The following is a 21,796-nucleotide window of genomic DNA, read 5'->3' on the forward strand; positions in this document are numbered from 1 at the left end:
CCAATCATGATGCAGGAGGATAAAGGGTAGGGTAAAAGGCAGGGCCAGGGGCAGGCTTCACACCAAGGAAAGCATTCTACATGTCAAAAAAGCTCTGGTTTGACTTTGCTGAAAAAAAATTGGGCTATATGCACAGGGAGAAAAACCACAGAAACCACCAGGAAAAATTGTCTGCAGCCTTTCATCGTGCAGAATGCAAAAAAAGTCTGGGAAGCAGTTTGGAGACTGAATCGAGGTTTTGACGCTGCACACAAATTTCTGGAAAGAAACTGATTGATACAGTATAGGTCCAGAACCGACAAGAAAGCCTAGTGCAGAAAAGGCAGTAGAAAAGAGCAAGAGTCCAGCAGCACCTATAGGAGTAACAAAATTTGTGGTAGGGTGTGAGCTTTCGTGAGTCACAGCTCACTTCTTCAGATACAGCTAGAATGTGAGTCATGAAAGCTCACACCCTACCACAAGTTTTGTTAGTCTTATAGGCGCTACTGGACTCTTGCTCTTTTATACTGCTACAGACAGACTAACATGGCTACCTATCTTGATCTATCTACATATGATGGCAGAATTAGTAACAGGTGTGGGTATGGAGTGCCATCTTGTGGCATGTGTGAGTACCCACAAGGCAACTTAAAAACTTGCCCTGACAAGCTCTTGATAATGGTTATGAATAGAGCCAGTCTGGGAATGACAGCAGAACTGCAATATAAGCTGATTCTTCATGTTTATTTTATCACATCCCCCTCCCCACCCCACACACAGCCACGCACACATTTATCAAACAGAAAGAACAGCATGTGCTTCTACACAATTTATTGAAGAGTTTCAGAGGGAGAAATCCACAGTCCCAAAATAAGTCCAGAAGTCCATTTTTTTCACCCAGGCAAATTTCAGACAACTTTCCCTTGTTCCTGTGCAAAGAAGGCTATTTTCTCCTTTATGGAGGGAGCAAAGATTAAAAAGCTATAAGGAAAAAAATGTGAATCCCTGCTGAGGTTGTCAGATGTGCGGCATTTCACGGCATGCCGAGTTAACATCCTTTAGTCCAGCGAGAGAGATTTTTCCCCTTGCAGTATTTCCTCCAAGCTACCCTGCAATTTGGAAAGAGGAAAGAAAATACGCAATTAATCCACTGTTCTTTGATAGCTACAGAGAAGGTGGGCCTCTCTTTAGAGAGAAATTCAGGAAGTTTCTATTTCAGGCATTCCTTGCTCTTTCCCCCAATCACACCCAAAATAAAGGGGCTCCCCGGAGAAGAGTTACCAAAAAGAAGATATAGATCCTCCATGGGAAACCAATATCTACAATCAAGTGTACAGATATTTAAATATATATATTTTAATTAATATTTCCTTTTCAAAATGCAAAGTGTTTTCAGTGAATAAATAATACTATTACCTAAATAATAATAATACTATTATTAAATATAATAAATCCAATCAGAGGAGTTAGCCATGTTATTCTGTAGTAGCAAAATAGAAAAGAGTCCAGTAGCACCTTTAAGACTAACCAACTTTACTGTAGCATAAGCTTTCAAGAACCACAGTTCTCTTTGTCAGATGCATCTGACGAAGAGAACTGTGATTCTCGAAAGCTTATGCTACAGTAAAGTTGGTTAGTCTTAAAGGTGCTACTGGTCGCTTTTCTAATCAATACAATAAATATCTATACAAAATACAACACCATAAGGTTCCAGATTCTCGAAGAGTTCACTATTTGAAATATATGATTGATTTCCATTCATTTGAATGTACTCTTTGAGAATCTGGGACCTTATGATGTTGTATTTTGTATAGATATTTATTGTATTTATTATATTTAGGTAACCATATTATTTAATCACTGAAAGCACTTGCACTTTAAAAAGGAAATATTAATTTAAAATATTAAAATATTAATTGATTAATTTAAAATATATATTTAAATATCTGTATACTTGATTGTAGAGATTGGTTCCCCATGGAGGATCTATCTCTTCTTTTTGCTTTCCCCCAATCAGCCTACCTGAAACTCATTATCAGTTATGCCTTACTCATAGATACAGATATCTCTCTGTGTGGGGGGGACCACATATGTGGGGGGGGCACCACGAAGTTTCTCACCTTTCTGCATGATTTCCATTTTCCAAGAAACCCCACCAGAACTATTGAGCACTTTAACATGGAAGTGAAAGTCGTGATTGAAACATAAAAGCCAAGAGATGCTAAACAGAGGGGGACTTACCAGGCATTCATCCTGTTCGGGTCGCGGACAACCCTCTTAGCACATGTGATGTCATCGCTGATGTTATCATCTACAAACTCTGCCGATTGCCAGAAAACAAAAGAAGAATATTAGAGACAGTCGATAAGGGGTTTCTTTCCCACCATCGTACAAAAAAACTCATCACATCAATGCCACAAGTTGACAAGACTATGCACAGAGGTATTCTTAGAGGCAACCCCACAACTGTAGTTCTCTTTTTTTTCAAAAAGAGTCCAGTAGCACCTTTAAGACTAACCAATTTTATTGTAGCATAAGCTTTCGAGAATCACAGTTCTCTTCGTCAGATGCATCTGACAAAGAGAACTGTGATTCTCGAAAGCTTATGCTACAATAAAATTGGCTAGTCTTAAAGGTGCTACTGGACTCTTTGATTTTGCTACTACAGACTAACACGGCTAACTCCTCTGCATCTTTTTTTTTTGAAGAGATTAACTACCTGGATACTTTTCAAGGATGGGGTAAAGCTTTCCTCCCCAGACAATATTTAATAGCGAGTTCGCCTGCCCCCCCCCGCCCCACCCTCCAGGTTTTTTATTTATACAGGAGCCCTCCTGAAAAATCAGCTGACCTACAATTTAAAATTGATACGGTGTGAGAAAGAGGAAGTCCTGTCTTTCAAGCACTTTCTTTTCAGTATTCACTGCATTGGTTCCGTTCCCCCCACCCACCCCGCTATACTCACATTAATCTATTAACATCTAGTAATAGGAATCCGACTTTTGGTTTGATTTTGATAGTACAAAAGTGTATTATGTTGTACATGGTTAAAGATCTAAAAGCATAAAATATAAGCAGTCGATGAATCTCTGAAGTAACTGAGAGCCAGTTTGGTGTGGTGGTTAAGAGCGCGGGACTCTAATCTGGAGAGCCGGTTTTGATTCCCCACTCCTCCACGGAGCCAGCTGGGGGACCTTGGGCTAGTCACAGCTCTCTCAGAGCTTTCTCAACCCCACCCACCTCACAGGGTGATTGTTGTGGGGTAATAATAACACTTTGTAAACCGCTCTGAGTGGGCATTCAGTTGTCCTGAAGGGTGGTATATAAATCGAATGTTATTATGTTATTATTATTATAATTTGCTGAGTATTTTGGTTCTGCAGAAAGGGAATACTAATAAAACCAAAAAGCGAGTTCGGATCATTTTCAGAGGCCTACAGATCCCTTCAAATGCACTCTTTCATCACTTTGGTTTTACAATATTCCTTCAGTGCCACTTCTGGAAGGAAAGGAAAATTTCAGAATGCCAAGTATTTATTTTTATTTTATTTATTTATTAGACTTTTAGCCCCACACGCAGGCTCAGGGCAGGTTACAATCATAAATAAATTACAATAGGTAAAACCAATAAAATACATCCCGGTATCACCGTGGATTTCAGCATTCCAGAGTATAGATTCAATGCCTTAAAAAACAAGTCCAAGGGGGAGAAATGTGTGCCTAGCGTTCAATTTTTCCATACTACAAGAGTGCACTGAAGAATATTTTTTTAAAAAAATTGAACACTCAGGAAGAATACGTGATTATAACTGTGAAGCGGGCTGGCTGCTTCCCCAGTGCTCAGGAGGCTGGACCAGCCATCTGGCCCAGCATGTAGGTGCCCAGTATTTCAACTCGGTTTCCCCCAGACAGTCCAACAAAAAACCCAGAATCTTCAGGGGGAAACCGGACTCCTAACTCCCAGTTGCATCCAGGAAGCTACAGCTGTTCAGAACAAGATGGGTTGGCCCAAGCATTGGTAGGGATGCCACCAATAGAAGGGAAGTCAGAAAACTAAGAGAAAAGACTCTGAGCCAAACTACAAGTGACGCCTGACACAGGTTGGACACTTGTCAGCTTCCCTCAAGTTTTGGCGGGAAATGTAGGCTGCTTGGCGGAATGTTGGACAAGTGACAGTTGAAAAGTCCATTGGAGAGCAGTCGGAGAGCCAAGCTGCAAGACCAGGACGCCTACATTTCCCATCAAAACTTGAGCGAAGCTGACAAGTGTCCAACCTGTGTCAGGTGTCACTTGTAGTTTGGCTCTCAGAATGCTAAAATGATGGCTCAAGGTGCATGGCTGAGTTCCTTCTTTGGAGACAGCCCTCACCTATGCTTTCTAGACAGTAGAAATCACTGTGGTGAGTGATGGAGGTCCGGTTGGGATTCTCCGCCCAGCCTCTCTGTTAAACATCTGTGGAGAAGACTGGGTGGTAGATTCCTTTTTTGAGAAGTGCTGCCACGTTGTTTTAAATATTTATAATACTTATGTGATTTTATTTCTGTTTTAAAGTGTGTGTGTATATATATATATATATATATATATATATATATATATATATATATATATATATATATATATATATATATATATATATATATATATATATATATATATATTCATGTTTTATACTGTATGTAATCTGCCCTGAGCCTGCTAGGGCAGAATATAAATTTAGTTAGTTAGTTAGTTAGTTAGTTAGTTAGTTAGTTAGTTAGTTAGTTAGTTAGTTAGTTAGTTAGTTAGTTAGTTAGTTAGTTAGTTAGTTGCTGGAGAGGGAGTTGGGGAAAGAAGATGAAAAGAGGAGATGCCAAACTGGGAGGGAGACTGTGTAGGATAGGAGAATTGTAATTAGAAGACGAAGGACCATTACTCTTCTTTCTAAAACACTACCAACATGCCCAGGAAATTTGGCTTTGGCTCAGTTAGTCCAATAGAAACGAGTTACTCACTGCTGCAGGACTTGCGGCAGCCGTTTGCTGTTTTCCCCTTCCCATTGGAGCACCACCAACGGCTGTTGATCTGAAAAATCCCGTAGTCCCTGCTGCCATCGCTGTTGGGTCGCCCCACAGCCCTGGAGTTGAATCTACTTTCATAATAAGCCATACAGATCCCTGGAACAAACAGAGTGAAAAAAACAGGTTATAATGGAGGAAATGTAGCGGGGGAAACAGGTTCCATTTTTATAAGCAATTTTAAATTATTACCAATATTATGAAAAACAAAAAGGTGTTTAAACAGTCCTTAAAAACATTACTTCAGCAGAAGTATATACCTGATCCCACCTTCTATTAAAATTCAAGCTAAAAAGGCATTTTCATCTTATATTTCATGGCTGCTTTTTCACACAGACATAATTTTTCTTGGTGACTGGTTATACAAAATCAAGAACAAATAAGTTATACAAAACCAAAACAAATAAGTTAAGTAGAATGGCCTTACTTGTAGTAGACTGAGGGCCAAGCTACAAGTGACGAATGACACTTGAACGGCAAGTGAATTGAGTGGAGGGCAAGTGAACAGGGAGAAATGCACTTGCCGTTCAAGTGTCATTTGTCACTTGTAGCTTGGCCCTAAGTGGTTAGACTAGGGGGACGTTGGCATTTGGTCTGAGTGCCAAAAATACAAATCTTTCTATGAAGATGTTAGTGTGCTAGAAAATAAAAGGGAGATTAGGGTAACACTTGGCTAGTCACAGGGGGAGAAAACCAAGCCCCAAGAGTGTCGCCATTCCTTCGAGAGCTCACTGCAGACTTAGCTTTTTCTGCACAGGCCTAGAAGATGATAAAGTTCATGTGTGAGGTCTGTCACCTTCTTCCATTCCACCACCTCCAGTAGTACTGGCAGTACCTCATATGCCACTTACCAAGTTATGGTGAACATTCTGCTTTTACTGCGGCTCTCCTGCTGCTTTCATTTGAGCAGTGAAAGGAAATGGGGGGCAGCATCACATACATTATGACATCACTTCCTGTGAAAACCAGGGAGTGACTTCACAGCCACACTGTGCTGCTCTAGGAATGACCCAAATCTCCATGGTCTTTATGGAGATTTGAAAAGCTCCTAGAATATTGCATTGTGGCTGTAACATCACTTCCAGTTTTTTACATAAAGTGATGTTGCAATTCACACAAGATTGTTTCTCAAGGGTTATACCATCCAAAAGTGCCCATTATTTGCAGGAGCCAGACTAGAACCCTATTACCTTATAGGCTTCCTTTAGTTGGTTCCCTGCATTTTGAGTAAAATGGTCCGCTATTCGTTACCACGTTCAGTATTCATGGTTTTTCCATAGCCACTAGGGATAATGCAGGAATTTTCAAAAGCAAAATTTCTCTGCCGTACAAATGGCTTCTATCAGCTTATCTATAAATCAAAATAAACCCCCTAATATCTCCTTATTGTATTTTTAGTCTAATCCATATTTCCCTTCTGTGTTGTTTCAGTATCTCATGAAAACTTCAAATGAACCTCCCACCATATGTTATATTTTTTTTCTACAACTATCTACTTGTTACTAGCTAGAAAATCTGAATTCACTATTTGTTCTCCAAGACAGAATGTGCCATATCTTTTAATTCCCTCATAAGCAGCTAGCTTTCCAGGTAGGCCAGACTAACTGTGGGCCAAGCTACACATGACGAATGACACTTGAACGGCAAGTGTATCTCTCCCTGTTCACTTGCCCTCCACTCAATCCACTTGCCGTTCAAGTGTCATTCGTCATGTGTAGCTTGGCCCTGAACAGACTCACGTGTATTCCTCCCCGTTCACTTGCACTCCACTTGCCACTATGGGCAAAGCTACACATGCCGAATGACACTTGAACAGCAAGTGTATCTCTCCCTGTTCACTTGCCCTCCACTCAATCCACTTGCCGTTCAAGTGTCATTCGTCATGTGTAGCTTGGCCCTGAACAGACTCACGTGTATTCCTCCCTGTTCACTTGCACTCCACTTGCCACTATGGGCCAAGCTACACATGACGAATGACACTTGAACAGCAAGTGTATCTCTCCCTGTTCACTTGCCCTCCACTCAATCCACTTGCCGTTCAAGTGTCATTCGTCATGTGTAGCTTGGCCCTGAACAGACTCACGTGTATTCCTCCCTGTTCACTTGCACTCCACTTGCCACTATGGGCCAAGCTACACATGACGAATGACACTTGAACAGCAAGTGTATCTCTCCCTGTTCACTTGCCCTCCACTCAATCCACTTGCCGTTCAAGTGTCATTCGTTATGTGTAGCTTGGCCCTTAGGAGGAGTCCTGTAAAGTAGACTGCAGCAACTTCTGTTTCCATATCCTCTTCTCACCCCTCTTGCCTTTGAATTGACACTTGGTGGGTCAAATCAATTGAATTCGAGATGCTGAATTTAACCCAGTGGGCTTCCGGTTAATAGCCTGCGCTCTAAATTCTTTCTACAAAATAAACAAACTATTCCATTGTGAACTTGCTATCTTCCTCCCGCCCCCCCACCCCCACCCCGGAAGTTAGAGAATTTACATTTGGGAGGAGGTAAACATTCCTAGAACAAAGAAACAATTTGTTCTATGTCTCCAGAGATAAACCTGATTGTTTCACAAATTTACTCAATATTAACCTTTTGCCCTCTTCTGGAACGCTATGCATTCCTTCTGAACTTCACTCTCCACACCTGTTCTTCTTGTTCTTCAGTCTTAGGGCCAAGCTACAAGTGGCAAATGACACTTGAATGGCAAGTGGATTGAGTGGAGGGCAAGTGAACAGGGAGAAATACACTTGCTGTTCAAGTGTCATTCGTCACTTGTAGCTTGGCCCTTAGAATCATAGGGTTGGAAGGGACCTGCTGGGTCATCTAGTCCAACCCCCTGCACAATGCAGGAAATTCACAACTACCTTCCCTTCCCCCTTACACACCCATTGACCCTTCCTCCATGTCCAAAGATGGGGAAACGCCTACAGGAACCCTAGCCATACTGGCCTGGGGGAAATTGCTACCTGACCCCAAGGTGGCGATTGGCATTACCCTGAGCATGTAAGAAGGAGTCCCATGAACTAAGCTCTGATGTAACCCTTCCTGCCCTCCCTTCTCATGATCTGCCCAGGTTCACAGAATCAGCATCGCTGTCAGGCGGCCATCTGATCTGATTTCTATGCAGAGCTACTTTCTCCTCCTCGCCAATCCTCTTGCTCTGTTTCATCTGGCCTTCTGAAAAAAGTCTTAATCCTCCTTTAACGTCACTTAAACCAAAGTGCAGTTCACAATAGAATTACCCTGTTGTAAGCCCACTAAAAGCTACCCTTTTTTGAGAATTGTGTCCATACCGCTCATCTCCATACTATCATCTTGTTGGCGCACATCCCATACTTTAATTATATGCTTTGTGAAGGCATCTATTTCCCTTTTTATCATGCTAAATCTACCACTGAAAATTCCTAGTTCATATAATGTGTGAGGGAGAAAACTGCTTCCCCCAAAATCAATCCCTACTTCCTCCCCATGGCACAGAGTGGTAAGCTGCAGTACTGCGGCCCAAGCTGTGCTCATGACCAGAGTTCGATCCCGGCGGAAGCCAGGTTCAGATAGCCAGCTCAAGGTTGACACAACCCTCCATCCTTCCGAGGTCTGTAAAATGAGTACCCAGTTTCCTGGGGCTAAAGTGTAGATAACTGGGGAAGGCAATGGCAAACCACCCCGTAAAAAGTTCGAGATTAATCAAGGGTTCAATTACATGACCTTCCCAGTTCCATTTCAATGGCCGTGCCCTGCCATTTGCCAATGGCTTGGTCTAAAATGCATTTACTTTCTTGAAGGAACTCAGGACTCTCTTAGTGATGCAGCAGCTTAAAGGGGCAAACAAGCTTTTCACCACCAGTAAGGCAGGCCTGCGTATAGCAAAACGATGACTCCTTTTCTCATAACATGCATCTGGCGAAGAGAACTGTGATTCTCAAAAGCTTATGCCACAGTAAAGTTGGTTAGTCTTAAAGGTGCTACTGGACGCTTTTCGTTTTTTCTCATAACAGTTGGCAGTAGTTTGGCTGTAAGATCAGACCCAGTACAAAAGTGGTGCTTCAGGGAATCCTTTGCCGCAATGGTTGGCGTAAGATAATAGCACCTTTAGGAAGTACCTAGAAAGTCCATCCGCACTTGCTGTAAAAATAAAAAGGTACAACAACAACAAATAGGCTCCTCCAGCAACAAGCGCAAAAACTAACAGAGGAAACGCTCCCCGCCAGAGAAATATCTTATGTACAAAAATTGATAATGGATCACGTACACCTATAGTTATAAAATAACAAATGCATATGGTAAATAAATATCTCTTACATATAAATCCCAATAAAAATAAAACAGCAGAGTGGTAGGAGAGCCCAAGAAGTTGCAAAGGAGGAGAAAGGAAAAGCGAACTCACAGTTCCCCAAGCTGTAGCCGTAATAGCCATCCATGCCTGCTTTTTTCAGAATCTTAGCTAGTTCACATCTCCCATATTTTTTGGCTTCATTTACAGAGACAAGCAAAAAGAGGAGGACGGCAAGAACCGGGATCTTCATGGCTGATGCTTTGCGGAGTAGGATGTGAAGCTTTGCTGAGGTGCCCGCTGGCTTTTATAGCCCAGACCTCTCCTCTGAGATGGAAAAGACAGATGGCATGCTGCAAGTGTCCAGGAAACAACAACAGTGAATTTCCAGGGGGCAGTTCAGATACTAACTCGACAGGTATGTTCTGCTTATCTTCTTGATGGGAAAGGAAGTAACCAAAATGAGAATGTGGCCAGAAAAAATTGCCCCTTTACTGGAAGTAAGAAAACGTGTGTGGGAAAGAGTTTAAATGTGAGATTAGAATTTTAGATGCAATTGCCCAAACCATACCATGCTTTAATTATTGAAGGTGACCATTTTTAGGGAACCCCTGCTGCCACCTAGTTACTGCGTGAATTTCCTGCATGTTGCAGAGGTTTCAGGGATATGATCCAAATATCTCTTCGATTCCAAGACCTGTTGGACCTCATGGCTACCCAGTAGGAATTCACTGTGTGACCTACCACTCAGCTATTTGCTGTTTCTTCATATCACCCATGAATATTTCATAGCATGTATGACATGGAATTATATGAACAGGATCTGCATTCACAAGTTTGCTCCAAGTTAGGAATGCAAGGCCTCCCATTCACAGGAGGCCTCCCAGCATCCAGACTCACTGCTCTCTGACACCCAGGCACCAGTAGGAGTAAAGAAGGGGGGGGGGACAAGTGAATGCCAGCATCACACAGGAGCACTTATGGCATATCCGGTAAAAACTGGAAGTGACATGGGGACTGTCTAGCATTTTACAAATACTCTGTGATAAAAACCATAGAGATTTTGTAAATCCCAGAGTGTCTAAAGACATCAATTTTGGTTTTTACTGGAAGTAATAGAGTACACTGGCATAGCGCTGGTGCACTGGGCACCACCACCCTCTTCCTCCTGGAGGTTGCCAGCTGTGCCCTGGCAATCTTGCTCCAGGCCCAAAGAAATCATTCAATGGCTCTAGGACCACCCACCTCACAGGGTGTCCACCCACCTCACAGGGTGTTTTGTTGTGGGGATAATAATAACATACTTTGTAAACTGCTCTGAGCAGGTGTTAAATAATCCTGAAGGGCGGTATATAAATCGAACGTTGTTATTATTATTATTAGCGGGCAAGAGGACTGCCAACGAAGCTTATAAAAGACAACTGGGAGCAGGGAGCAGAACTCAATTCATTCAAGTTCATTCAGTGAATCTCTGGCAGCAATTGGACCAGATATTTTGTGATCTTTGTAGTGATGGCACCTCACTCCAAATTTCTGGAGAACTGCACCTAGCTGCTGTTCCACATAGATGATAAAAATCATGGAAGACAAATCTGAAATTGAGAGACTTCATAGGTCAAATAGAAAGCAACATCACTCTACATTCTGATATCTCTGAAGAGCTATGTTCAGAATCCCCTTTAATGTCCACATTTCAGCAAGATACCACAGACAATGTTTATTGAAGGCTACTGAGAGAATCAGGGAAGTTTGCAGAATCACAATTCTTATCATTCTCCTAGCATAAGTCATCAAACAGGACAAACAAGGTAATTCCCGTGTCAAAACTAGCCCCGAAACAAGACTGATAAGTATGAAGATAATTGGCATAATCTACAGATGCCTGGAGCTGGTCCTTCACTGTACACTCGATTATCTTGAGATCATGAATGAGATTGTGATCTGTAACTTGTAGGGATGTAGAGTTGGAAATTTACAAGTCAAAATTCACACCTGAACAACACCCATTGAAAGTATCAGAAAATGCTCCACCGTTATATGAGCAAAATTATTTGCGAGTCTGGAGTGAATGAAACCTGATGGTCATTTGGGTGCTTCGGTTTCCGGTTTCGATATCCTGGGAAATGACAGGGAAAGGGGCACTAAGGGGGGGAAAATGACTCAGCACCAATCCTTATCATTCTCCTAGCCTAAAGAAGATAACAGGAGTAGGATCTGGATTATCCTGATTGACATTTTTTCCACTTTCTGCTACTCAACACACTGAGGCCTTTGGGAAGCCTTTCAAGTTCTGATTTGAGAAACCCATCGTTATTTTTTTTTAATTAAATTCTTCAGCCAATGCTGAAATTAAACTGCAATTTCTGTTCAGCAGAATGCCTAAACTGGGTTGATCTCAGATTGTTGAGTTTACTGGAATATTCCTGGTTTTGTGTGGCTTGTCCTTTGTGTGAGTGTAGAGGCTTATTTTCACATACTCTTTTTCAGGGCTTTTTTTCTGGGAAAAGAGGTGGTGGAACTCAGTGGGTTGCCAGCACAGGGGGCAACTCTTGGTGGGAGGTGGTGCCCCTGGTACCACATGCTCCCAGGGCCAATGACATCACTTTGGGTCAGCTGGAACAAGGGGGGAGTTTTAAAAAGTTTAAATCACCATCGGCGAAAATGGTCACATGGCTGGTGGCCCCACCCCTTGATCTCCAGACAGAGGGGAGTTTAGATTGCCCTCCACACCACTCGGCAACACGGAGGGCAAGCTAAACTCCCTTCTGTCTGGAGATCAGGGGGCGGGGCCACCAGGCATGTGACCATTTTCAAGAGGTTCCGGAACTCCATTCCACCGCATTCCAGCTGAAAAAAAGCCCTGCCCTTTTTGTTGAATTTTTCCAATAACATATACCCATTACTAATATGATAGTACATCCGTGTCAATATATTATCATTATAAGTATATATTATTATTAATTATTAATGTTAAGTATTATTAGTTGTTATTAATAATTATTCATTATTATTATTAATATCATTTATTCCTCACTGAAACTCAAGGTATATTACATAGGGCCAAGCTACAAGTGACGAATGACACTTGAACTGCAAGTGTATTTCTCCCTGTTCACTTGCCCTCCACTCAATCCACTTGCTGTTCAAGTGTCATTCGTCACTTGTAGCTTGGCCCATAGTGTGCGACTAGTACCGTCAATATCAAGGATATTTCCATAAACAATGCTATAACGTAAATAAATGCAAGTATACAAAGATATAATATTAGCAAAAATCCAATACAGAGTTGAAGAAATGCTGAAACAGCATAAGCAGTTCTAGGACTGAAATTTGACAACATAGAACTACCCAGTAGGATCATGCTTAAGGCAGCAGGTTGCACATAGAAGCTACGAACTGCCATTGTAACTTGATATAAATGCCAAATGTGTGCCCACCCAATGGATCTAATATCATTCTCCAAACCAGGGCTTTTTTTCTGGGAAAAGAGGTGGTGGAACTCAGTGGGTTGCCCTCGGAGAAAATGGTCACATGGCCGGTGGCCCCGCCCCCTGATCTCCAGACAGAGGGCAATCTAAACTCACTTCTGTCAGATCAGGGGGCGGGGCCACCAGCCATGTGACCATTTTCAAGAGGTTCTGGAAGTCCGTTCCACCGTGTTCCTGCTGAAAAAAAGCCCTGCTCCAAACTATGTAACTTTGCCATTGAGGGGGAGTGGGTCCCCATCCAGTACAGGTCTACTCTCACATCCAGGATCTGAGAATTCACTCCCCAACTGCACTTCTATCTTGCCTGGATAAAGCTACACCCAATTTGCACTTTAGATGTATCATATAATTCTCAACACAACTTGGGTTTCCGTGCCAGGTGGCATAGTGCCTTCGATGGAACTCCTAAGCTCAACTTAACAGTAAAATTAGTTTTACTACAAGCATTTCAGGTACTGGATGCTGGACCCCCAGCGGGAAACTGGCAACCCTAATGTTACAGCCGATAGATAACCATAGTAGGATCCCATAATAATTGAGAATGTGGTTGATGGGTTCCTTCTTGCTTTCTTCTGCATTCACAAATCCCTTCCTGTCTACAGTAGAAAAACCATGTCTGGAAGCTTGATCAGGAAAGACAAGATCATGTCAAGTTTGAAACTAAATGGAGAAGCTAAATGTTTATTTTAATTAAAATGTGTCCTCAGCAGTGGCTGATTGGCAAGACATGAAGACAACATCGATTTTTCCCTTTTCCAGTGTACCAGGAAGTGTCCTTGAGCTGCAAACTCTTTTGGAGAGGGGTGATGCAAGAACTGTCGCATTTGCTAGAGCGGTTCAGTGAGTTACTGGCTTACAAAATAGCAAACCAAACTGTTGCTGGCAGTCCTTTTCCTTCTACAACCTGACAGGCTAAATACGATGCTTTGTTCAGTGATCAGAACTCTGCAAATTATTATTATTTTAGTAAATTCGTTACTTTTCTACTTGTGGTTGCTGGAAACATACCAACCAATCTTTTTAAAAAATGTCTTTTGTCACATTGACCTTCTGTACTTCTGTTTTGATATGTACCAAGTCTCTTAATTACACTATTTGGAAACATTGCATTTTGATTATAACGTGCCCCGCCCCTAAGTCCAATCTTCCTGAAACTTGGGTGGTCATGAGAGGAGGGTTAGGAGAGGGTTCCCTGCCAATTTGGAATTATTAGGTAATAAAATATCGCCCCCCCCCCCCAGGCACCTAGATAGCTGGGAATGGCATTTCCCATTGGAAACAATGGCCGAATCTTACCTAATTATCCCAAAGCAGTTTAAATACCTGCACCCGAAGCGGCTTGCTGCTTCAGGATTCGGGTTTTACCGAATTTTCCCCCGCTTCAGGTAGACCCAAAGGGGGAAACCCAAATCTTTTTTTGATGCACACCCCTATACTAGAATATCCTAACCGTCTCACCATCTGTTATCACCCATTCAAAACGAGATTCACTAACATAGGAAGTGGCAGGGAGTGGACTAAATTGCATGCTAATGTGTCTCTGCAAGGGTTTGAATGAAAGTGAGTTCCCTGGGACAAGAAATAGTTCGTTCAGTGTACCTTTAGTGGCATCAGTTAGTACAATATTCACAATACAAGAAACACAGAAAAACAAAGTTACTTCTGGAACCCCTGCTGATGGAATTTTATATCCATATAAAAGGGCAAAAGGGTTATTGTGGAAAACAGGGAGAGTTGGTGCATATGTCCTCCTGATATCCTATTTATTTATTTATTCATACCCAGCTTTTCTCAAAAATGGGACCCAAAGCAGCTGACACCATCCTCTTCTCCCCCATTTTATCCTCACAACAACCCTATGAGATAGCTTAAGCTGAGACTGTTTGACTTGCCCAAGGATACCCAGCAAGCTTCCATGGCAGAGCAGAGATTCAGACCTGGGTCTCCCAGATCCTTGTCCAACACTCTAACCACTACACAACACTGCCACACATTTCTTTTTTTTCAGCATTACTGCAAACCATGGGAGGAGAGAGAACAAGAAGGTGAGCCACAAGCAAATGTCCCTAGAAGATTAGTAAAATAAAACAAAAGCGAGGGTAAAACCCTTCTTTCAAAAATGCTGGGGTGGGAGTTACATGAAAGGGGGTGTTATTTGGGAGCTTCCGCAGTCCCCCACCTGCAATCTGAAGTGGTATGATCCCAGGAAGACTCTACCATATGCTATTCCTGTGGGACCACCTCTCACCATATGTTCCTCAGAGAGCCCTCAGCAGATCAACATCTGCTGGTGATCGCCGGCCGCAGGGAGGTTCACCTTTTCGGCCCTGAAACTGACCTGGTAGAATTCTCTGTCTGTAGAGACTCAACCCAGCAGGATTGACTATCTTTCCACCAGGCCTACAACACAGAGAGCCAAGCTACAAGTGACGAATGACACTTGCCTGGCATGTGAACACACTCACGTGTATTCCTCCCTGTTCACTTGCCATTCACTTGTGCTCCAGTTGATCAAGAGGAGCGCAAGTGAATGGCAAGTGAACAGGGAGGAATACACATGAGTCTGTTCACTTGCCAGGCAAGTGTCATTCATCACTTGTAGCTTGGCTCTCAGTTTATGCAAAAGAAGGCAATGGCAAACCAGGTCTGTTCATCTCTTGCCTTGAAAATTCCAAAGAGGTGGGACTTCATGGTGTCACCAGGTGTGGGTTGCATCTTGATGGCGCACATGGTTCACTCTTCAGTATTGCACTTCAATTTTACATTATCCTATGTGTTTAAATTACTCAGCAACATCCTTGTTTAATTCAAAGTAGCCAGCTCTAATATCATAGCAATGTTTATTTGTACCTGTATTTTGCTTTGTAACAGTCATCGCTGCTCCTTGGCTTCTTGTCACTGTTATTTCAATGTGTTTACATACTGATGGTGTGTCTCCAGGGCATCTCCGTCATCAGACACATTGAAACAAAGGTCTAGAGGAAGGCCAGGTTCTCTACCAACCCTCAGATAATGATATATAAACCTAGTAGCGTTGCTTCTGGCAGACAGATCTGCATGCACTAAAAAAGAAGCATGCTAACTTCATCCTCTGTTGCAAAGTCCCCGACATGTTCAACAGTGTCTATAGGTTTGCATGGATTTTGTAGGAAAGCTAATATTTTCTTATGGAAATCAGATTCCATTTTTCACAATGGTGCAAATAGAAGTTAAGGGAATAATACAAAATACCCTTTAAAATTAAAGGTAAAGGTAGACCCCTGTGCAAGCACCGAGTCATTAATGACCCTTGGGGGGGGGGACGTTGCACCACAACATTTTCTTGGCAGACTTCTGTTATGGGGTGGCTTGTCATTGCCTTCCCCCCATTACATTTTACCCCCAAGAAACTGGGTACTCATTTTACTGACCTCAGGGCCAAGCTACACATGACGAATGACACTTGAACGGCAAGTGGATTGAGTGGAGGGCAAGTGAACAGGGAGAAATACACTTGCCGTTCAAGTGTCATTCGTCATGTGTAGCTTGGCCCTCAGAAGGATGGAAGGCTGAGTCAACCTTGAGCTGGCTACCTGAACCCGGCTTCCTCCAGGATCGAAGTCCAGTCATGAGCAGAGCTTGGGATGCAGTACTGCAGCTTACCACTCTGCGCCATGGGGCTCCTCTACTCTTTAAAATTAGAAACATCCTATTCAGGTCCCTGCAATACAATGTTTCCTATATCAATAAACAAACCATAAGGAAATTGCACACATCTCAGATACCATTCATAAAGGTTACGTAGATATCAATCACCACAACATTATCTTATCTACTTTCAGTCTGATCAAATAAGTGCAAACATCAAAGATACCCGAACAGGCTGTTATAGGAGGAACCATAAAGAGGTACATAAAGTCCATGCACAGTTCTTCATCTTCCCGGAATCCAACATAAATTGCTCACGTGCACAGAAGGTAAGCAGTGTTCATACAGTGTAGAATTAGAAGGCAATTAATCCAATTACTTCATGAATAATTTTATGTTGTTTCTGCAAGTATCTGGTGTCTTCAGATGAGCAATGCACGTTCCAGGTATTTTCCATTGATTTCGTATCAGGCTTTTTAAAGGAAGTTGCACATTTCATATCCTGTGCATATACATATACATATACATATACATATACATATACATATACATATACATATACATATACATATACATATACATATACATATACATATATGTGTACGTGTACGTGTACGTGTACGTGTACGTGTACGTGTACGTGTACGTGTACATGTACATATATGTGTATCTATGTGTGTGTATGTGTATATGTATGTGTGTATATGTGTGTGTGTATGTATGTGTGTGTGTATAAATACAAACACAATGATAAATATAATTATTTTATTTGTACATTAAAATTAATAAATATTTGTACATTAAAATTCCCATTCTTAAATCCATATTTTCTTCGAAAACTCAGTGTTAAAGTCAAGCGGTGTCCGATCCGCAATTTCCTATGGTGTTACCTCTACTTCAAGGAAACACGCTGATTCGTGTAACTGACTATCTTTTAACAAGAACCTCTCCCATTTGGGACTCTTAACCCTCTACTGACATCAAGACTCAAACATTTCTATATTGCAAATAACAGGAGTGATCTATGCTCAGATTTAGACCCACCGATTGTAGCTCATGAATCATGAATGTCTCCCTTCTTAATAACTCCCTCTGTGAATCTCTCCATGTGACCTGTTGCAAGACCTGTGTCACTGATTATCTAAATTGTCAGGCATCGCTGTGGTTGTTTGTAAAATGTTGTTCCACAGGTGATTCCATTAACCTATTCCTAATGAGAGAAATATGTTCTTGTATACGGATCCTTACTGGCCATCACGTGCTGCCAACGTAGACCAGAGGACAGCTACGCTCAGTGATGTAAATTACATTGGCTGTGCTGCATGTGGAGAAACCCCTCAAATGTATGTCTCTTCCTGTATTTGAGACCCTGAATGTCCTGCCCGTGGCTGCTAAGTCACAGACATCGCATCTTCCATACTTGTGATGTCCTATAGATTGCTGAGAACCAGGGCCTTTTTTCAGCCAGAACTCAGTGGAACCAAGTTCTGGCATCTCTTGAAATATTCACATGTCTGGTGGCCACGCTTCCCCGATCTCCAGACAGAGATCAGTTCGCCTCATTTCCCGCTTGAGAGTTCCACCACCTTTTTTCCCAGAAAAAAAGCCCTGCTGAGAACTATCTTTAGGTAAATAAGGTCAACATGAACCAAGGTGTCCCTCAGACTCATAGTGCGGTGGAAACCTATAACAGGTGCTAGATGGCAGCCAGCTAGGTTCCTCCTATAACAGCCTGTTTGGGTTCCTTTGATGTTTGCTTGCAGTTCTTTGATCAGACTGAGAACAGAAAAGCACAATGTTGTGGTGAATGATATCAATGTAATCTTTATGAATGGTACCCGTGAGATTTGTGCAATTTCCATATGGTTTGTTTATCGATATAGGAAACATTGTTTTGACATACAGGGTACATGGTATTGCATGGATGTGACGTGCCGCTTGTGTGAACGATCGATAAAATTGTATATTTGTCCTTGATGACACTGAGCCATTAGATGAGAAGCTTTTGTATATTGTGGTTCACGTGTTTGTGTACTGGGACTCGCGGGAGGCTTGGGCCTCTTTAGTTTTACTAATCATACGTGACAGTTTCTTTTAGTTACTAGTCAGCTTCTGAAATCTGACAAGATCAGACTCACCTGGGCTATCCAGGGCAGGGCAGGAATGGAGATAGAGATCTTTTTATCCCAGTCAGAAGGTGGGAGGGATGTTACAAACAAGTAAGCTAGAACTTTGATATACAATCTGAAATGTAATTAACCTGAATATAGCAGGGGAGGGTATGTGGAAAATTAATATCTGTGGTGAGAGAAGAATCCTATACTGTTCAGTCTTTGGGACGCCATTGTTCTAAATTTGTGGATGAACTGCGGCGTTTGTTCACAGATCTCTAAGTGGGATAAGGACGTAAAAATGAGTTTTCTTGGGCAAGTCCGTCTGGTCCATTTCCACCAGTCACCAGAGCTTAGAAGTAGGGTACAAAAGCTGACTGTTTTTGAAATAAATTCTGACAATGCATTTCCTCTTTGCAGTTATTCAATGAGCTTAGACTTGAGTAACTCTTCAATAGTATTGTACTGTGGAAGTCATGGGCCCTCCAGAATGCTGATTGTTCATTGGAGGCTCGCCTTTCTCACTACACCCAATGTTAATGTAATTTTGTCTCAGGCATGTGTGAGCGCCGGCCCTTCTTTTTAGGTCTTCCTCTTTTCCTATGGCTTTCCCTTTTTCCTAGCATTAGACTTTTCCAGAGAGTCTTGTCTTTTCATGATATGACTAAAGTACAATAGTCTCAGTTTTGTCATTTTTGCTTCTAGGGAGAATTCGGGCTTGATGTGATCTAGAACCCATTCATTTGTCTTTTTGGCTGTCCATGGTATCCACAAAACTCTCCTCCAGCACCACATTTCAGATAGATCAATTTTATTCCGGTCAGCTTTCTTCACTCTCCAACTTTCACATCCATACATAGTAATAGGGAATATTTTAGATTATCTTGATCCCGAAAGAAAGCTGCTGTAGCACTGTGGTTATGTGGTTCCGCAGCAAATCGGCACTCTACTGGTTTGAGTCCCACCCCTGGCATGAGCTGTGCAGGTGGGCTTTGGTAAGCCACTCCTCTCAGCCCCAGCTCCTCAGCTGTATTGTGGGGATAGTAATAACACTAACTTGTTCACTGCTCTAGGTGAGGCACTAATCTGTCTAGAAAAGCGGTATATAAACACAGTTGTGGTGGTGATGGTGGTGGTTATTATTATTATCCTTATCCTCAAGTATAAATTCTAGTTCCCACATGGCTGCTCTTCCAAGTCTCAAACTGGTTGCAGTCTCCCTTTTGGTTGACAATTGAGCCAAGGAATAGAAATGATTGAGCCAAGGAATAGATCCAGTTTGGTGTAGTGGTTTAAGAGCATGGGACTCTAATATGGAGAACCGGGTTTGATTCCCCACTCTTCCACTTGAAGCCAGCTGGGTGACCTTGGGTCAGTCACAGCTCTCTCAGAGCTCTCTCAGTCCCACCCACCTCACAGGGAGGATAATAATAATAACACTCTTTGTAAACTACTCTGAGTGGGTGTTAAGTCATCCTGAAGGGCAGTACATAAATTGAATGTTGTTATTATTATTGTTTTAACCATTTCAATTTCTTCATTGTCAGCACTAAAATTGTGTTATTCTTTAGCGGTCATTACTTTTTTCTTCTTGATGTTCAGCTGTAATTGTGCTTTGGCACTTCGTTCTTTAATCTTTATCAGTTGTCGTTTCAAGTCTTCTCTATTTTCTGCCAGTAACGTGGTGTCATCTATATATCTCAGATTGTTAATGTGCTTTCCACCAATTTTCACTCCACCTTCATCTAAATATAATCCAGCTTTCCTTTATGATATGTTCTGCATCAGATAGGGAGATAATATTCATCCTCCTCTGACACCTCTGCCAACTGGACACCATTCTGTGTCCCCATATTCTATCTTGACACTAGCCTCTTGTCCAAAGTACAGGTCCCACATCAAAACAATCAGATATTGTGGCACTCCTATTTCTTTTAATTGCTTTCCACTATCACCCATTCCCAAGACAAAGCCATTTGGGTGTCTGCTTCTGATACAACCCATCCCCTTTAAATAGATTGCTCCTTCTCTTCTTCCATCATCTTGCCACCAGTTTTTAAAAATCCCTACCTTTACACTTGCAGCTATACAGCTCTACTTCCAAACATTGCCGTCTGGAGACAGCTGCCAAAGGACAGTGACAAACGGAACATAATTTACAAGAAATTACCTTGGGTCAGGATTGTGCAGCTTTGCACCCGTGGGCATCATGACAATCACAAACACTTCTCCAAACACCCAGAAATGTTCTTTAGAAAAGTTAGCAGGGTTGAGTCTCTGCCTACCTACAAGTAAAGAGGCTTTTCATTTACATCCTGCTCACCACCCGCTGGAGAAGGATGTAGGACTCTGTAAACTGAAACTGCTGGCCAGTTGCAAGACAGTGGGTTCCAGGGAGCAGCAGAGATGGCAACTGGAACAGCTGTCTCGGGGTGGGGAGGGCTAGAGAAGCAGTGTGTGTGTTTTATCCTCCTTGCTCCTCACACTGTCTTCTTCTCTTTATGTATTCTTACAGAAGGAGAAGCAGTAGTATTTGTGTAGAGAGCCAGTTTGGTGTAGTGGTTAAGAGCGTGGCATCTAATCTGGAGAACTGGGTTTTATTCCCCAATCCCCACTCTTCCGCTTGAAGCCAGCTGGGTGACCTTGGGTCAGTCACAGCTCTCTCAGAGCTCTCTCAGCCCCACCCACCTCACAGGGTGTTTTGTTGTGGGGATGATAATAACATACTTTGTAAACTGCTCTGAGTGGGCATTAAGTTGTCCTGAAGGGGATATACAAATTGAATGTTGTTGTTGCTGCTGCTGAGGTGTGTTTAAATTCTCCATTCTCTTTCCTCATATCTGCAAGTGGACTTGGCTCCACCTAGGCCTGCCAGTTCCCTGATGGACGTGGGGGATCCACTGCTCCTATCCTTCACCCCCACCCCCTCTTAGCTGATGGGAAGAAAGGCAGGGGAACCCGCCTCCTGGGACAAGCTCTTTGCCCAGTGCCCTTCAGTTTGTGCCTGCATCCCCAAACGCATTTATCAAGATGGGAAACTGGTTTTGTTGGAGCTGAGAAACAATCCAATAGATGCCAAAAGTTTTAATTTTAAATTTAAAAGGCTGGTTCCCCTCCACCAGGGGTTTTTATCCTAGGAAACTCGAAGAAATACCCAGCAACATTAGGGCCTTTTAAAAATCCGGAATTTCATTTTAGTGTGATTTGAGCAACCCAAAAAATTGGCCAAAATCAACAGCTACCAATGCCTGTGTATTCTTTGCAGTC

At 42.3% G+C, this 21,796-nt stretch overlaps 1 protein-coding gene across 1 annotated transcript; it reads right to left on the minus strand.

The window, feature by feature from the left end:
* Positions 1–793: 793 nt before the first annotated feature.
* Positions 794–9,576, minus strand: LOC129346249 (lysozyme C, milk isozyme-like). The gene is made up of 4 exons (XM_055003588.1): positions 9,418–9,576; positions 4,971–5,132; positions 2,221–2,299; positions 794–1,088 (listed from the first exon to the last, which is right to left on the minus strand). The coding sequence occupies exons 1-4, from the start codon at positions 9,554–9,556 to the stop codon at positions 1,028–1,030; spliced, it is 441 nt and encodes a 146-aa protein (XP_054859563.1). The 5' UTR covers positions 9,557–9,576; the 3' UTR covers positions 794–1,027.
* Between the last annotated feature and the right edge of the window lie 12,220 nt (positions 9,577–21,796).

The sequence above is a fragment of the Eublepharis macularius genome, chromosome 19 (assembly GCF_028583425.1).
Source record: "Eublepharis macularius isolate TG4126 chromosome 19, MPM_Emac_v1.0, whole genome shotgun sequence".
In the NCBI taxonomy this organism is placed as follows: Eukaryota; Metazoa; Chordata; class Lepidosauria; order Squamata; family Eublepharidae; genus Eublepharis; species Eublepharis macularius.

Coding starts and splice junctions, on each gene's coding strand:
- LOC129346249 (XM_055003588.1), bottom strand. CDS start 9,556: ATGAAGATCCCGGTTCTTGCCGTCCTCCTCTTTTTGCTTGTCTCTGTA. Junction 5,133..9,417: donor CGGCTACAGCTTGGGGAACT/GTGAGTTCGCTT, acceptor TGTTTGTTCCAG/GGATCTGTATGGCTTATTAT. Junction 1,089..2,220: donor CCGAACAGGATGAATGCCTG/GTAAGTCCCCCT, acceptor TCCAAATTGCAG/GGTAGCTTGGAGGAAATACT.